Consider the following 13353-nt stretch of genomic DNA (forward strand, 5'->3'; position numbering starts at 1 on the left):
GCGCAACCTAGGCTTCACCCAAGGGCGTTGTTCCACCAGATGGAATAGTTAGGGCCTAAGAAGACAACTCCAGAAGCATAAAATACCATATAAATACATCAGCTTTTCCATCGTATAAAACGAATAATTGCAACCAGTGTGAAAGTTATGGTCATTTCTTCGTTCAGCGCAACCTGGGCTTTACCCTAGGGCGTTGTTCCACCAGATGGAATAGTTAGGGCCTAAGAAGTCAACGCCAGAAGCATAAAATACGATATAAATACAACAACTTTTCCATCGTATAAAACAAATAATTGCAACCAGTTTGAAAGTGATGGTCATTTCTACTTTCCGGGCAACCTAGGCTTCACCCTAGGCCGTTGTTCCACCAGATCGAATAGTTAGGGCCTAAGAAGTGAACGCCAGAAGCATAAAATGCAATAAAAATACAACAGCTTTTCCATCGTGTAGCAGGAATAATTTGCAACCAGTGTGATAGTAGTGGTCATTTCTACGTTCCGGGCAACCTAGGTTTCACTCCAGGACGTTGCTCCACCAGGTCGAATAGTTACGGCCTAAGAAGTCAACGCCAGAAGCGTAAAATACCATAAAGATGCAACAGTTTTTCCATCGTATAAAACGAATAATTGCAACCAGTGTGAAAGTTATGGTCATTTCTACATTCCGAGGAACCTAGGCTTCACTCTAGGGCGTTGTTCCACCAGATCGAATAGTTAAGGCATAAGAAGTGAACGCCAGAAGCATAAAATATGATATAAATACAACAGCTTTTCCATCGTATAAAAGGAATAATTGACACCAGTACGAAACTTATGGTCATTTCTACGTTCCGGGCAACCTAGGCTTCACTGTATGGCTTTCTTCCAACACATCGAATAGCTAGGGACTCAGAAGACCACGCCTGAAACTTAAAATACAATAAAAATACAACAGTCTTTCCATCCTATAACAGGAATGATTGCAACCCGTGTGAAAGTGATGGTCATTTCTACGTTCCAGGCAACCTAGGCTTCACTCCAGGGCGTTGTTCCACAAGCTCGAATCGTTAAGGCATAAGAAGTCAACGCCATAAGAATAAAATACAATATAAATATAACAGCTTTTCCATCGTATAAAACGAATAATAGCAACCAGTTGTCTAGGTTATGGTCATTTCAACGTTCCTGGCAATCTAGGCTTCACTCTAGGGCGTTGCTCCACCAGATCAATCAGTTACGGCCTCAGAAGTCAACGCCCGAAGCATAAAATGCAAAATTAATACAACAGCTTTTCCATTGTATAAAACGAATAATTGCTACCAGTGTAAAAGTTATGGTCATTACTACGTTCCGGGCAACCTAGGCTTCATTCTAGGGCGTTGCTCCACCAGATCGAATAGCTAGGGCCTTAGAAGTCAAAGCCCGAAGCATAAAATACAAAATAACTAGAACAGTTTTTCCATCGTATAAAACGTATAATTGCTACCAGTGTGAAAGTTATGGTCATTGCTACGTTCCGCGCAACCTAGGCTTCCCTCTAGGGCGTTGCTCCACCAGATCAAACAGTTTGGGCCTTAGAAGTCAACGCCCGAAGCATTTAATACAAAATAAATAGAACAGTTTTTCCATTGTATAAAATGAATAATTGCTACCAGTGTTAAAGGTATGGTCATTTCTACGTTCCGGGCAACCTAGGCTTCACCCTAGGGCGTTGTTCCACCAGATGGAATAGTTAGGGACTATGAAGTCAACGCCAGAAGCATAAAATACGCTATAAATACAACAGCTTTTCCATCGTATAAAACGAATAATTGCAACCAGTTTGAAAGTGATGGTCATTTCTACTTTCCGGGCAACCTAGGCTTCACCCTAGGCCGTTGTTCCACCAGATCGAATAGTTAGGGCCTAAGAAGTGAACGCCAGAAGCATAAAATGCGATAAAAATACAACAGTTTTTCCATCGTATAGCAGGAATAATTTGCAACCAGTGTGATAGTAGTGGTCATTCGTACGTTCCGGGCAACCTAGGTTTCACTCCAGGGCGTTGCTCTACCAGGTCGAATAGTTACGGCCTAAGAAGTCAACGCCAGAAGCATAAAATACGATATAAATACAACAACTTTTCCATCGTATAAAACAAATAATTGTAACCAGTGTGAAAGTAATGGTCATTTCTACGTTCCGGGCAACCTAGGCTTCCCTCTAGGGCGTTGCTCCACCAGATCAAACAGTTTGGGCCTTAGAAGTCAACGCCCGAAGCATTTAATACAAAATAAATAGAACAGTTTTTCCATTGTATAAAATGAATAATTGCTACCAGTGTAAAAGATATGGTCATTTCTACGTTCCGGGCAACCTAGGCTTCACACTAGGCCGTTGTTCCACCAGATCGAATAGTTAGGGCCTAAGAAGTGAACGCCAGCAGCATAAAATGCAATAAAAATACAACAGTTTTTCCATCGTGTAGCAGGAATAATATGCAACCAGTGTGATAGTAGTGGTCATTTCTACGTTCCGAGCAACCTAGGATTCACTCCAGGGCGTTGCTCCACCAGATCGAATGGTTACGGCCTAAGAAGTCAACGCCAGAAGCATAAAATACGATAAAGATGCAACAGTTTTTCCATCGTATAAAACGAATAATTGCAACCAGTGTGAAAGTTATGGTCATTTCTACATTTCCAGCAACCTAGGCTTCACCCTAGGGCGTTGTTCCACCAGATCGAATAGTTAGGGCCTAAGAAGTGAACGCCAGAATCATAAAATACAATATAAATACAACAGTTTTTCCATCCTATAAAACGAATAATTGCAGCCAGCATTAAACTTATGGTCATTTCTACATTCCGGGCTACCCCGGCTTCACTCTATGGCGTTCTTCCAGCACATCCAATAGCTACGGCATCAGAAGTCAACGCCTGAAGTATAAAATACAATAAAAATACAACAGTCTTTCCATCGTATAACAGGAATAATTGCAACCCGTGTGAAAGTGATGGTCATTTCTACGTTCCAGGCAACCTAAGCTTCGCTCTAGGGCGTTGTTCCACCAGATCGAATAGTTAGGGCCTAAGAAGTCAACGCCAGAAGCATAAAATACAATATAAATACAACAGTTTTGCCATCGTATAAAACGAATAATTGCAACCAGTATGAAACTTAAGGTCATTTCTACTTTCCGAGCAGCCTAGGCTTCACCCTAGGGCGTTGCTCCAACATATTGATAGTTAGGGCCTTAGAAGTCAACGCCCGAACCATAAAATGCAAAAAAAATACAACAGTGTTTCCATCATATAACAGGAATAATTGCAACCAGTTTGAAAGTGATGGCCAATTCTACGTTCCGGGCAACCTAGGTTTCACTCCAGGGCGTTGCTCCACCAGATCGAATAGTTACGGCCTAAGAAGTCAACGCCAGAAGCTTAAAATACGATATAAATACAACAGCTTTTCCAACGTATAAAACGAATAATTGCAACCAGTTTGAAAGTGATGGTCATTTTTACGTACCGGGCACCCTAGGCTTCACTCTAGGGCGTTGCTCCACCAGATCGAATTGTTAGGGCCTTAGAAGTCAACGCCCGAAGCATTAAATACAAAATAAAGACAACAGTTTTTCCATCATATAAAACAAATAATTGCTACCAGTGTGAAAGTTATAGTCATTTCTTCTTTCCGGGCAACCTACGCTTCACCCTAGGGCGTTGTTCCACCAGATGGAATAGTTAGGGCCTAAGAAGTCAACGCCAGAAGCATAAAATACGATATAAATGCAACAGCTTTTCCATCGTACAAAACGAATAATTGCAACCAGTGTGATAGTTATGGTCATTTCTGCGTTCCGGGCAACCTAGGCTTCACCCTAGGGCGTTGCTCCAACAGATTGAATAGTTAGGGCCTTAGAAGTCAATGCCCGAAGCATAAAATGCAATAAAAATACAACAGTTTTTCCATCGTATAGCAGGAATAATTTGCAACCAGTGTGATAGTAGTGGTCATTTCTACGTTCCGGGCAACCTAGGTTTCACTCCAGGGCGTTGCTCCACCAGGTCGAATAGTTACGGCCTAAGAAGTCAACGCAAGAAGCATAAAATACGATAAAGATGCAACAGTTTTTGCATCGTATAAAACGAATAATTGCAACCAGTGTGAAAGTTATGGTCATTTCTACATTTCGAGCAACCTAGGCTTCAGTCTAGGGCGTTGTTCCACCAGATCGAATAGTTAGGGCCTAAGAAGTGAACGGCAGAAGCATAAAATACGATATAAATATAACAGCTTTTCCATCGTATAAAACGAATATTTGCAACCAGTTTGAAAGTGATGGTCATTTCTACTTTCCGGGCAACCTAGGCTTCACCCTAGGCCGTTGTTCCACCAGATCGAATAGTTAGGGCCTAAGAAGTGAACGCCAGAAACATAAAATGCAATAAAAATACAACAGCTTTTCCATCGTGTAGCAGGAATAATTTGCAACCAGTGTGATAGTAGTGGTCATTTCTACGTTCCGGGCAACCTAGGTTTCACTCCAGGGCGTTGCTCCCCCAGGTCGAATAGTTACGGCCTAAGAAGTCAACGCCAGAAGCGTAAAATACTACAAAGATGCAACAGTTTTTCCATCGTATAAAACGAATAATTGCAACCAGTGTGAAAGTTATGGTCATTTCTACATTCCGAGCAACCTAGGCTTCACTCTAGGGCGTTGTTCCACCAGATCGAATAGTTAGGGCCTAAGAAGTGAACGCCAGAAGCATAAAATACGATATAAATACAACAGCTTTTCCATCGTATAAAAGGAATAATTGACACCACTACGAAACTTATGGTCATTTCTACGTTCCGGGCAACCTCGGCTTCACTCTATGGCGTTCTTCCACCACATCGAATAGCTACGGCATCAGAAGTCAACGCCTGAAGTATAAAATACAATAAAAATACAACAGTCTTTCCATCCTATAACAGGAATAATTGCAACCTGTGTGAAAGTGATGTTCATTTCTACGTTCCAGGCAACCTAGGCTTCACTCTAGGGCGTTGTTCCACCAGATCGAATAGTTAGGGCCTAAGAAGTCAACGCCAGAAGCATAAAATACGATATAAATACAACAGCTTTTCCATCGTATAAAACGAATAATTGCAACCAGTGTGAAAGTAATGGTCATTTCTACGTTCCGAGCACCCTAGGCGTCACTCTAGGGCGTTGCTCCACCACATCTAATTGCTACGGCCTTAGAAGTCAACGCCAGAGGCATAAAATACAATATAAATGCAACAGCGTTTCCATCCTATAAAACGAATAATTGCAACCAGTGTGAAAGTTATGGTCATTTCTACGTTCCGAGCAACCTAGGCTTCACTCTAGGGCGTTACTCCTCCAGATCGAATAGTTAGGTCCTCCGAAGTCAACGCCAGAAGCATAAAATACGAAATAAATACAACAGCTTTTCCATCGTATTAAATGAATAATTGCAAACAGGGTGAAAGTTCTGGTCATTTCTACGTTCCGAGCAACCTAGGCTTCACTCTAGGGCGGTGCTCCACCATATCGAATAGGTCACGGCCTTAGAAGCCTACGCCTGAAGCATAAAATACAATAAAAATACAACAGTCTTTTCATCGTATAACAGGAATAATTGCAACAAGCGTGAAAGTAATGATCATTTCGGCGTTTCGGGCATCCTAGACTGTTGCTTCCCTTATGCACCGCAATTTAGGAGTCTATCGGGGTCGTAAGGCCCAATACGTGTGATCCTGGCGATGCACGGGATGCTGGATGACTCAATCGGTTTGATTGAGATCCTCATGGAAAGTGGCAGGTCGTGGTTGAGAGAATCGGTTGGTTAACGAATAACAACGATTTAATTACACTTTTACAGATCACGTCGCGTGTTTGAGTATTCGTGTCACGAATGAAAGGTCAATGTCTGGTGTCTGATTGATGTCGGAATAGTGTCTCCTAGTGTTTCAATAATGTCTCTTATATACTGATTTTTGTTGGCCTCGGTCGACCAATCAGGAGCTTGACTAAATTCTATTGGTGCGGGGCTGCTTACATTTTCCGCAGCTAAAAATGGTGGTCAGGGAATTCGCGATCGGTGGAAAAACCCTGACCTAACGGTACGGAACGCGCGGTGTCCTGCGTTTATTGGGGTGGTCATAAACGCGACGCAGAGTCGAAAGGTGTTCGTTTAGAAAATAATTGCTAAACTTCGATTCTAAGCCGAAACAGATGTGGTGTTTAACTAAAACATGGTCCGATGGTGCGGGTTTTATAATGCTCTTATAAGTCTAGAAATCGGTGTACTTTCAACAAAGTCCTTAGGACTGAACATGCCGCCCCCCTTGAACTATTTATAGTTCAATGTGAGTCCGAGTGATATATGTATCATGCATGGTACAAACTAGTGGGTGATAGTGTAATGTGAATTCTCAGACTTAATATTACGCGGTAGTATGAAGATAAGTTAGTGTTACAGTTTTAACTTAATAACTACGTCGATATAAGAAAACAAAAAATGGCTAAGCTAGTGTCGCACTCTTATTCATACAGTGGCAGGGGTGCTACTCGTTTAACGCAACGTTTATATTCCCCTCTGGATGTCTTGATGGTAATGACACGGACCACTCCGTCGTCACCTGGATGAACTGCCGTGACACGTCCAAGAGGCCAACACATGGGTGGCACATTATCTTCCTTCAGGATGACTAGGCTGCCGATTGGAAACTGAGGAGCCTTTCCTGCATGCCATTTTGCTCGTACTGTTTGCTCCTGTAAATAGTCTTTCACCCATCGATTCCAGAAATGTCTACGCAATTGCTGTACATGTTGCCAGGAAGACAACCGTCCGGTTGGGACTGCAGATAAATCGTGGTCTGGCATACTCGTCAAATTTTCGCCAATGAGGAAATGACCTGGAGTGAGAGCGTGGAGATCGTTGGGATCGGAAGAAAGCGGAGTGATAGGACGGGAATTTAAAATAGCTTCTATTTGATTGATGACAGTCAACAATGACTCGTAAGAGAGTAGAGTATCACCGATTACTCGTGTTAGGTGGTGTTTTGTCCGTCGTACGGCAGCTTCCCATAATCCGCCAAAATGTGGAGATCTGGGAGGAATCGTATGCCAACTAATGCCGTCGTTGGTTAATCTCGCGGTAATTGTATCGTTCGTGTTTTGTGAATTCAGAAACGCGTATAATTCCTTAATTTCACGTTTTGCGCCTATAAAATTTGTTGCATTGTCGGAATAAATATCGGTAGGCAGACCCCGTCGGGAAAAGAATCGACGAAGAGTTGAAATGAACGCGTCTGTTGTTAGATCGCTAACAATTTCAATGTGGACCGCCTTTGTCGTGAAGCAGACAAAGATGGCTAAATATACTTTGATTTTGTTGCGGTTCCTGTGGAGCTTTTCTTTTATGAATAGTGGACCACAGAAATCTACACCGGTTTGCATGAACGGTCGCGAATACGTTACACGACTGGCTGGTAAGTCACTCATTTTGTATTTACTGTCAGGCGGATTGGCTCGATAACAACGGATACACTTGTGTAAGATATGCCTGATAAGGGTTTTCCCTTGCGGTATCCAAAATTTTTGGCGTACTGCATTAAGCGTGGCTTGAATTCCTGCATGGAACTGTTTCTCGTGTTGTTCGAGAATAATTAATTTTGCAATATGGCTACCCTTAGGTATTAATATTGGATGTCGCGTGTCGTAACGTACGTTCGCGCGAGATAATCGCCCACCCACTCTAAGCAATCCGTCGTTATCTAGGAAAGGGTTTAAAGGCGCTGTTTTTCCGGTTGGTGTACCTGCATTCTTTAACGCGTGAATTTCGTGATGGAATTCGCTTAATTGGACAACTTGCACGATGCAACGTTCGGCCCGGTGAATTTCGATTACGGATAAATTTCCTTTGTTGGCTTCCTTGCGTGAACTATTGTATCGAAATCGTAGTATATATGCGACTATGCGCTTGAGTTTACTGTATGAAGAAAATCTTTCAAATATCTCTTCATTGATAGTGTGTGAGGATAGAGTGACGACCGGTCGCGTTTCGGGTATGTCGATCGGCTCTAAAACAGACTCCGGCCATTGGGAATCATCGTTTCTTAACCAGGGCGGTCCGTGAAACCACAGGTCATTGTGTAACAATTCTTGAGTTGTCAAACCGCGGGATACCAGGTCGGCTGGGTTGTCTAATGACGGGACGTGACGCCATTCTATGTTGTTTGATATGTTTTGAATGTCAGTTATCCGATGCGCTACAAAGGTTTTTAATGTGTGAGATGGAGTTTTTATCCAATGCAACGTAATCGTTGAGTCAGACCAAAAGCTGATTTTTTCAAACGAGATTCGACGTAATGATTGGACCGTGGTTTGATATAATTGACATAATAAATGTGCAGCGCATAGCTCGAGACGAGGTAACGTTATCGTTTTTAGAGGAGCCACGCGAGATTTTGCCGAAATTAGCTGTGTATCTACGGTACGGTTCTGATCTACGGAACGCATATATAAACACGCACCGTATGCCTGTTCGCTTGCATCACAGAAGCCATGCAATTGTAATTTCACATGGCCCTTTAATGCCAGCGGTCTTGAAACTGAGATTTTATTTATTAATTCTAGTTCCCTGCAGAAGCTAGTCCATTTAGTGTGAATGTCGATTGGAACTGATTCATCCCAATTTAATTGTAATTTCCATATGTGTTGTAGCAAGACCTTTGCCCGGATGATTATGGGACCTAACAGTCCGAGAGGATCGAAAAGTGAGGCTGTTAATGAGAGAATGTTCCGTTTCGTGACGCGCGCTTTATGGTCGATGTGTTTAATACTATACGTGATTTTATCGTGTCGTGGGTTCCAATCTATACCGAGCGTCTTTATTGTGTTGTTTAAGTCGAGTCGTAAATGTGTAGCGTCTGTGCAGTCGTCCAATGTGTCAACCAGTGATTGATCATTGGAGGCCCACTGTCTTAATTTGAAACCACCCTTTTCGCATACCTGAGTCAATTCGTCGCGAATTAATTTGACTTCTTCTCGCGAGTTCGCGCCTGTCAACAGATCATCTACATAAAAATCTTCGCGTAAGGTTCGTGCGGCATGTGGGAATTGCTTTCCCTCGTCTATGGCAAGTTGCTGCAAAGTGCGTATGGCTAAAAACGGAGCGGCGGAAGTGCCGTATGTGACTGTATTGAGAGTGTATGTTTGAATGGGATCGTTAGTGTTGGTTCGCCATAGTATTTTTTGATATTTACGGTCATCAGGATGAACCCACACTTGACGGTACATTTTCTCTATGTCTGCGGTTAACACATAGGAATGGGATCGAAAGCGGATAAGCAAAGCGTATAATGTTTCTTGTATTGTTGGGCCAGCTAGCAGATGCTCATTAAGAGATGTTCCCGTTGAGGTTTTGGCGGACGCGTCGAATACTACCCGTAATTTTGTTGTTAAACTCGATTGTTTAATGATCGCGTGGTGAGGTAAATAATATCCGTCGTCCGTTGAAGAGTTCTCGATCAGCGTCATGTGTCCTAACCGAAGATATTCGTTTAAGAATTCAAGATATTGAACCTTGAGATCCACGTTTTTCGAGAATTTTCGTTCTAAAGAACAGAACCGTCGTTTCGCCATTGAATAGGATTCCCCGAGCGCTGGTACGTTATCCTTTATAGGTAACCGAACTACGTAACGTCCAGTCTGCGCGTCGCGTGTGGTGTTCAAGACAAAGTGCTGTTCTGCCTTGCGTTCTTCGACAGAATATATTGCCTCGTGATACGGTTCCTCTAATTCCCAAAATTTCGCGAGTTGATCGTGAATACTTTCTTTTGCTAAATTACAACGTACGGGGTGTGTAGATTGAAGTGCGGTGACTCTACCTGCAAGAATCCATCCGAATTGCGTCTTCTGCAGCGCGATCGCGTTGTGATTTAACCTAATTTGTCCTACGCATAATAATTGTAAAAATAGTTCTCCACCTATTAAACCGTCTATTTCTGCAGGAATGTTGAATTTCGGGTCTGCTAGCGGGATATTGTTCGGAATTGAAAGTTCTTCTATTGCAATAATTCGAGACGGTAACATTTCTGTAATGTGTTCAATTACTAAAAACGTGGCGTCGGTCCGGAATTTATTGATGCGCGATCGAATTGTAGTGGTAACAGAATGCTTTATGTTAGTCGTACCCCGGTTAATGCCTATTACTGGGATATTTATCCTTTTACGTGGTAATCCTAAACGTAATGCGGTGCGTTCACTTAAAAAGTGTGATTGGGAACCTGAATCTATTAACATTCGACACGGTTGAAGTTGACCCTTATTATCCACGATATGGACAATAGCGGTTGACAGTATAGTTTCTGACTTGATGTTCGCGCTCAGAACCGATGCGTTTACCCGAGTCGCGGTCTGCTCCTCAATATTCGGTTCTTTATGTAACAATGTATGGTGACGTCCATTACATTGTTTGCATGAACCCGAGCGACAGTTTTTGGCTGAATGGTTCGGGCGTAAGCAATTTATGCATAAACCAGCGTTTTTTACCAATTCCAGCCGTTGATTGACCGTGATATTTTTAAACTTTGTGCAGTTTGAGGTGAAATGATTGTCCTTGCACAAATTGCAGTGGACATCCATTGTGGCGTACGCGAAATTTGTCTTAGCACTTGGCTTTGAGAATCCATGTGCTTTGACTTCTGGCCTATGGTGTGACGCGGTCGCCACTTTATTAGATCGTTCACGCGTGTATTCTAATAATTTTCGATGATCGTGTAGAAATTCAAGCAATTCTGTCATGGTCGGCAGAACGCTTCCGTGAGTCCGTTCTTTCCACTTCAATCGCGTCGGTTCGTCAAGTTTTGATGTTATAGCGTAAATCGGAAATGCTTCTAAAAATGGTTTGTTTAATGCCTCTAACGCGCGATAATGTTTTGTAGCTTGATCCACTAAATCACCTAAGGAGCCAACATTGGACCGCGATTGAGTAGGTAATTCAAAAATTGCCTGAATCCGGTTGTTCATAATGATTGAGGGGTCGTTATAATAAGTATCCAGAATCTTCCATGCGACTGAATAATTCGCTGATGTGGTTTCGAGTGATTCTATTTTCTCCGCTGCCTTTCCGGTTAAGCATGATCGGAGATAGATAAGTTTTTGAGTATCACGGAAACTGGGATTTTCGTGTACTGCGGAGCGAAACGCGTCGGAGAATCCCGGCCATGCTTCATAGGAACCACTAAATTTTGGTAAATGCATGGTCGGTAATTTTACGTGTAAGTCGGACGAAACGGTTAACGGTGATTGTGATATGGGTAGTGCATTATTACTGCTTGGCGCGGCCATCGAATCGGTAGGGGCAGAATCGTTCGCGGATTGCAACATCATCGGCTGTGGTTGTGTTACGGCTTGCGATTTTTCCAGCGATTCTATGAGTAATTGTGCGCGTGTAATATATCTAAGATAAGTTTCTTCGAATTCATCCCGTTCGTTGAGACGTTGTTCATGCATGTCGTCCGACGCGACCATTTCGAGCGAATTTTGAATTGTTTCAAACGTTTGAAAGTCGTGATCCATTTTTTCGCGACGTATGCGCAACCCAGGTACACCCCCGTCGTTTATGGCATTAAATTCATCAATGTACTTCGTAAACTTCGTTAGTTTACTTTTCATCGCGGCACGTTTCCTAATCAGGTCTCTTTCGATTATTGCGTCTCCCTCACAAGCCATGGTTGTTAAGGAATGGTAAATAGGACCACGGAAAGGATAGCGCGTTTAACGAGTATGAAAGACTCACCGTTCTACAGTACCACCGGGTGAAGTCTAGTTCTGCTTCTGCGTGAAGTCCTCTGGTCAGCTGTACGACGATGACCTGGATGCTGCGTGAGATTGCCTTTGGTCAGCTATGCGAAGGTGACTTGACGGCTGTGTGTTCCGTGATGTTTCCTTTGGTCAACTATGTGAAGGTGACCTGGATGCTGCTTGTCAGTATCCTCGTGTTGGAAGTTCCAACCTCTTGCTGATCTGCAGCCGTGGCGACGTGATGTAGTGATGTCCAAGGGTGATGCACTGCCTGCCCAGCCGAATCTACCCTTGATGTCGTGATTGAATTGGACCCAAGTTTTCCACAGGCACTGGATCCGGCTCGAAGGACCAAAATGTTGCTTCCCTTATGCACCGCAATTTAGGAGTCTATCGGGGTCGTAAGGCCCAATACGTGTGATCCTGGCGATGCACGGGATGCTGGATGACTCAATCGGTTTGATTGAGATCCTCATGGAAAGTGGCAGGTCGTGGTTGAGAGAATCGGTTGGTTAACGAATAACAACGATTTAATTACACTTTTACAGATCACGTCGCGTGTTTGAGTATTCGTGTCACGAATGAAAGGTCAATGTCTGGTGTCTGATTGATGTCGGAATAGTGTCTCCTAGTGTTTCAATAATGTCTCTTATATACTGATTTTTGTTGGCCTCGGTCGACCAATCAGGAGCTTGACTAAATTCTATTGGTGCGGGGCTGCTTACATTTTCCGCAGCTAAAAATGGTGGTCAGGGAATTCGCGATCGGTGGAAAAACCCTGACCTAACGGTACGGAACGCGCGGTGTCCTGCGTTTATTGGGGTGGTCATAAACGCGACGCAGAGTCGAAAGGTGTTCGTTTAGAAAATAATTGCTAAACTTCGATTCTAAGCCGAAACAGATGTGGTGTTTAACTAAAACATGGTCCGATGGTGCGGGTTTTATAATGCTCTTATAAGTCTAGAAATCGGTGTACTTTCAACAAAGTCCTTAGGACTGAACATAGACTTAACTCGGAGGCATTTCTCCACCAGATCGAATAATTAGGGCCTTAGAAGCCAACGCCAGAAGCATAAAATACAATATAAATACAACAGTTTTTCCATCGTATAAAACGAATAATTGCAACCAGTATGAAACTTATGGTCATTTCAACTTTCCGAGCAGCCTAGGCTTCACCCTAGGGCGTTGCTCCAACATATTGATAGTTAGGGCCTTAGAAGTCAACGCCCGAACCATAAAATGCAAAAAAAATACAACAGTGTTTCCATCATATAACAGGAATAATTGCAACCAGTTTGAAAGTGATGGCCAATTCTACGTTCCGGGCAACCTAGGTTTCACTCCAGGGCGTTGCTCCACCAGATCGAATAGTTACGGCCTAAGAAGTCAACACAAGAAGCATAAAATACGATATAAATATAACAGCTTATCCATCGTATAAAACGAATAATTGCTACCAGTGTAAAAGTTATGGTCATTTCTGCGTTCCGGGCAACCTAGGCTTCACCCTAGGACGTTGTTCCACCAGATCGAATAGTTAGGGCCGAAGAAGTGAACGCCAGAAGC

At 43.0% G+C, this 13353-nt stretch overlaps 1 protein-coding gene across 1 annotated transcript; it reads right to left on the minus strand.

Annotated features, from left to right (window-relative positions):
* Positions 1–6461: 6461 nt before the first annotated feature.
* Positions 6462–11712, minus strand: LOC143186572 (uncharacterized). Its single transcript, XM_076390256.1, has 2 exons — positions 6527–11712; positions 6462–6468 (listed from the first exon to the last, which is right to left on the minus strand). Exons 1-2 carry the CDS (start codon positions 11710–11712, stop codon positions 6462–6464), a joined length of 5193 nt encoding a protein of 1730 aa, XP_076246371.1.
* Positions 11713–13353: the final 1641 nt, after the last annotated feature.

Source organism: Calliopsis andreniformis, unplaced genomic scaffold (genome assembly GCF_051401765.1).
Source record: "Calliopsis andreniformis isolate RMS-2024a unplaced genomic scaffold, iyCalAndr_principal scaffold0004, whole genome shotgun sequence".
NCBI classification, from domain to species: Eukaryota; Metazoa; Arthropoda; class Insecta; order Hymenoptera; family Andrenidae; genus Calliopsis; species Calliopsis andreniformis.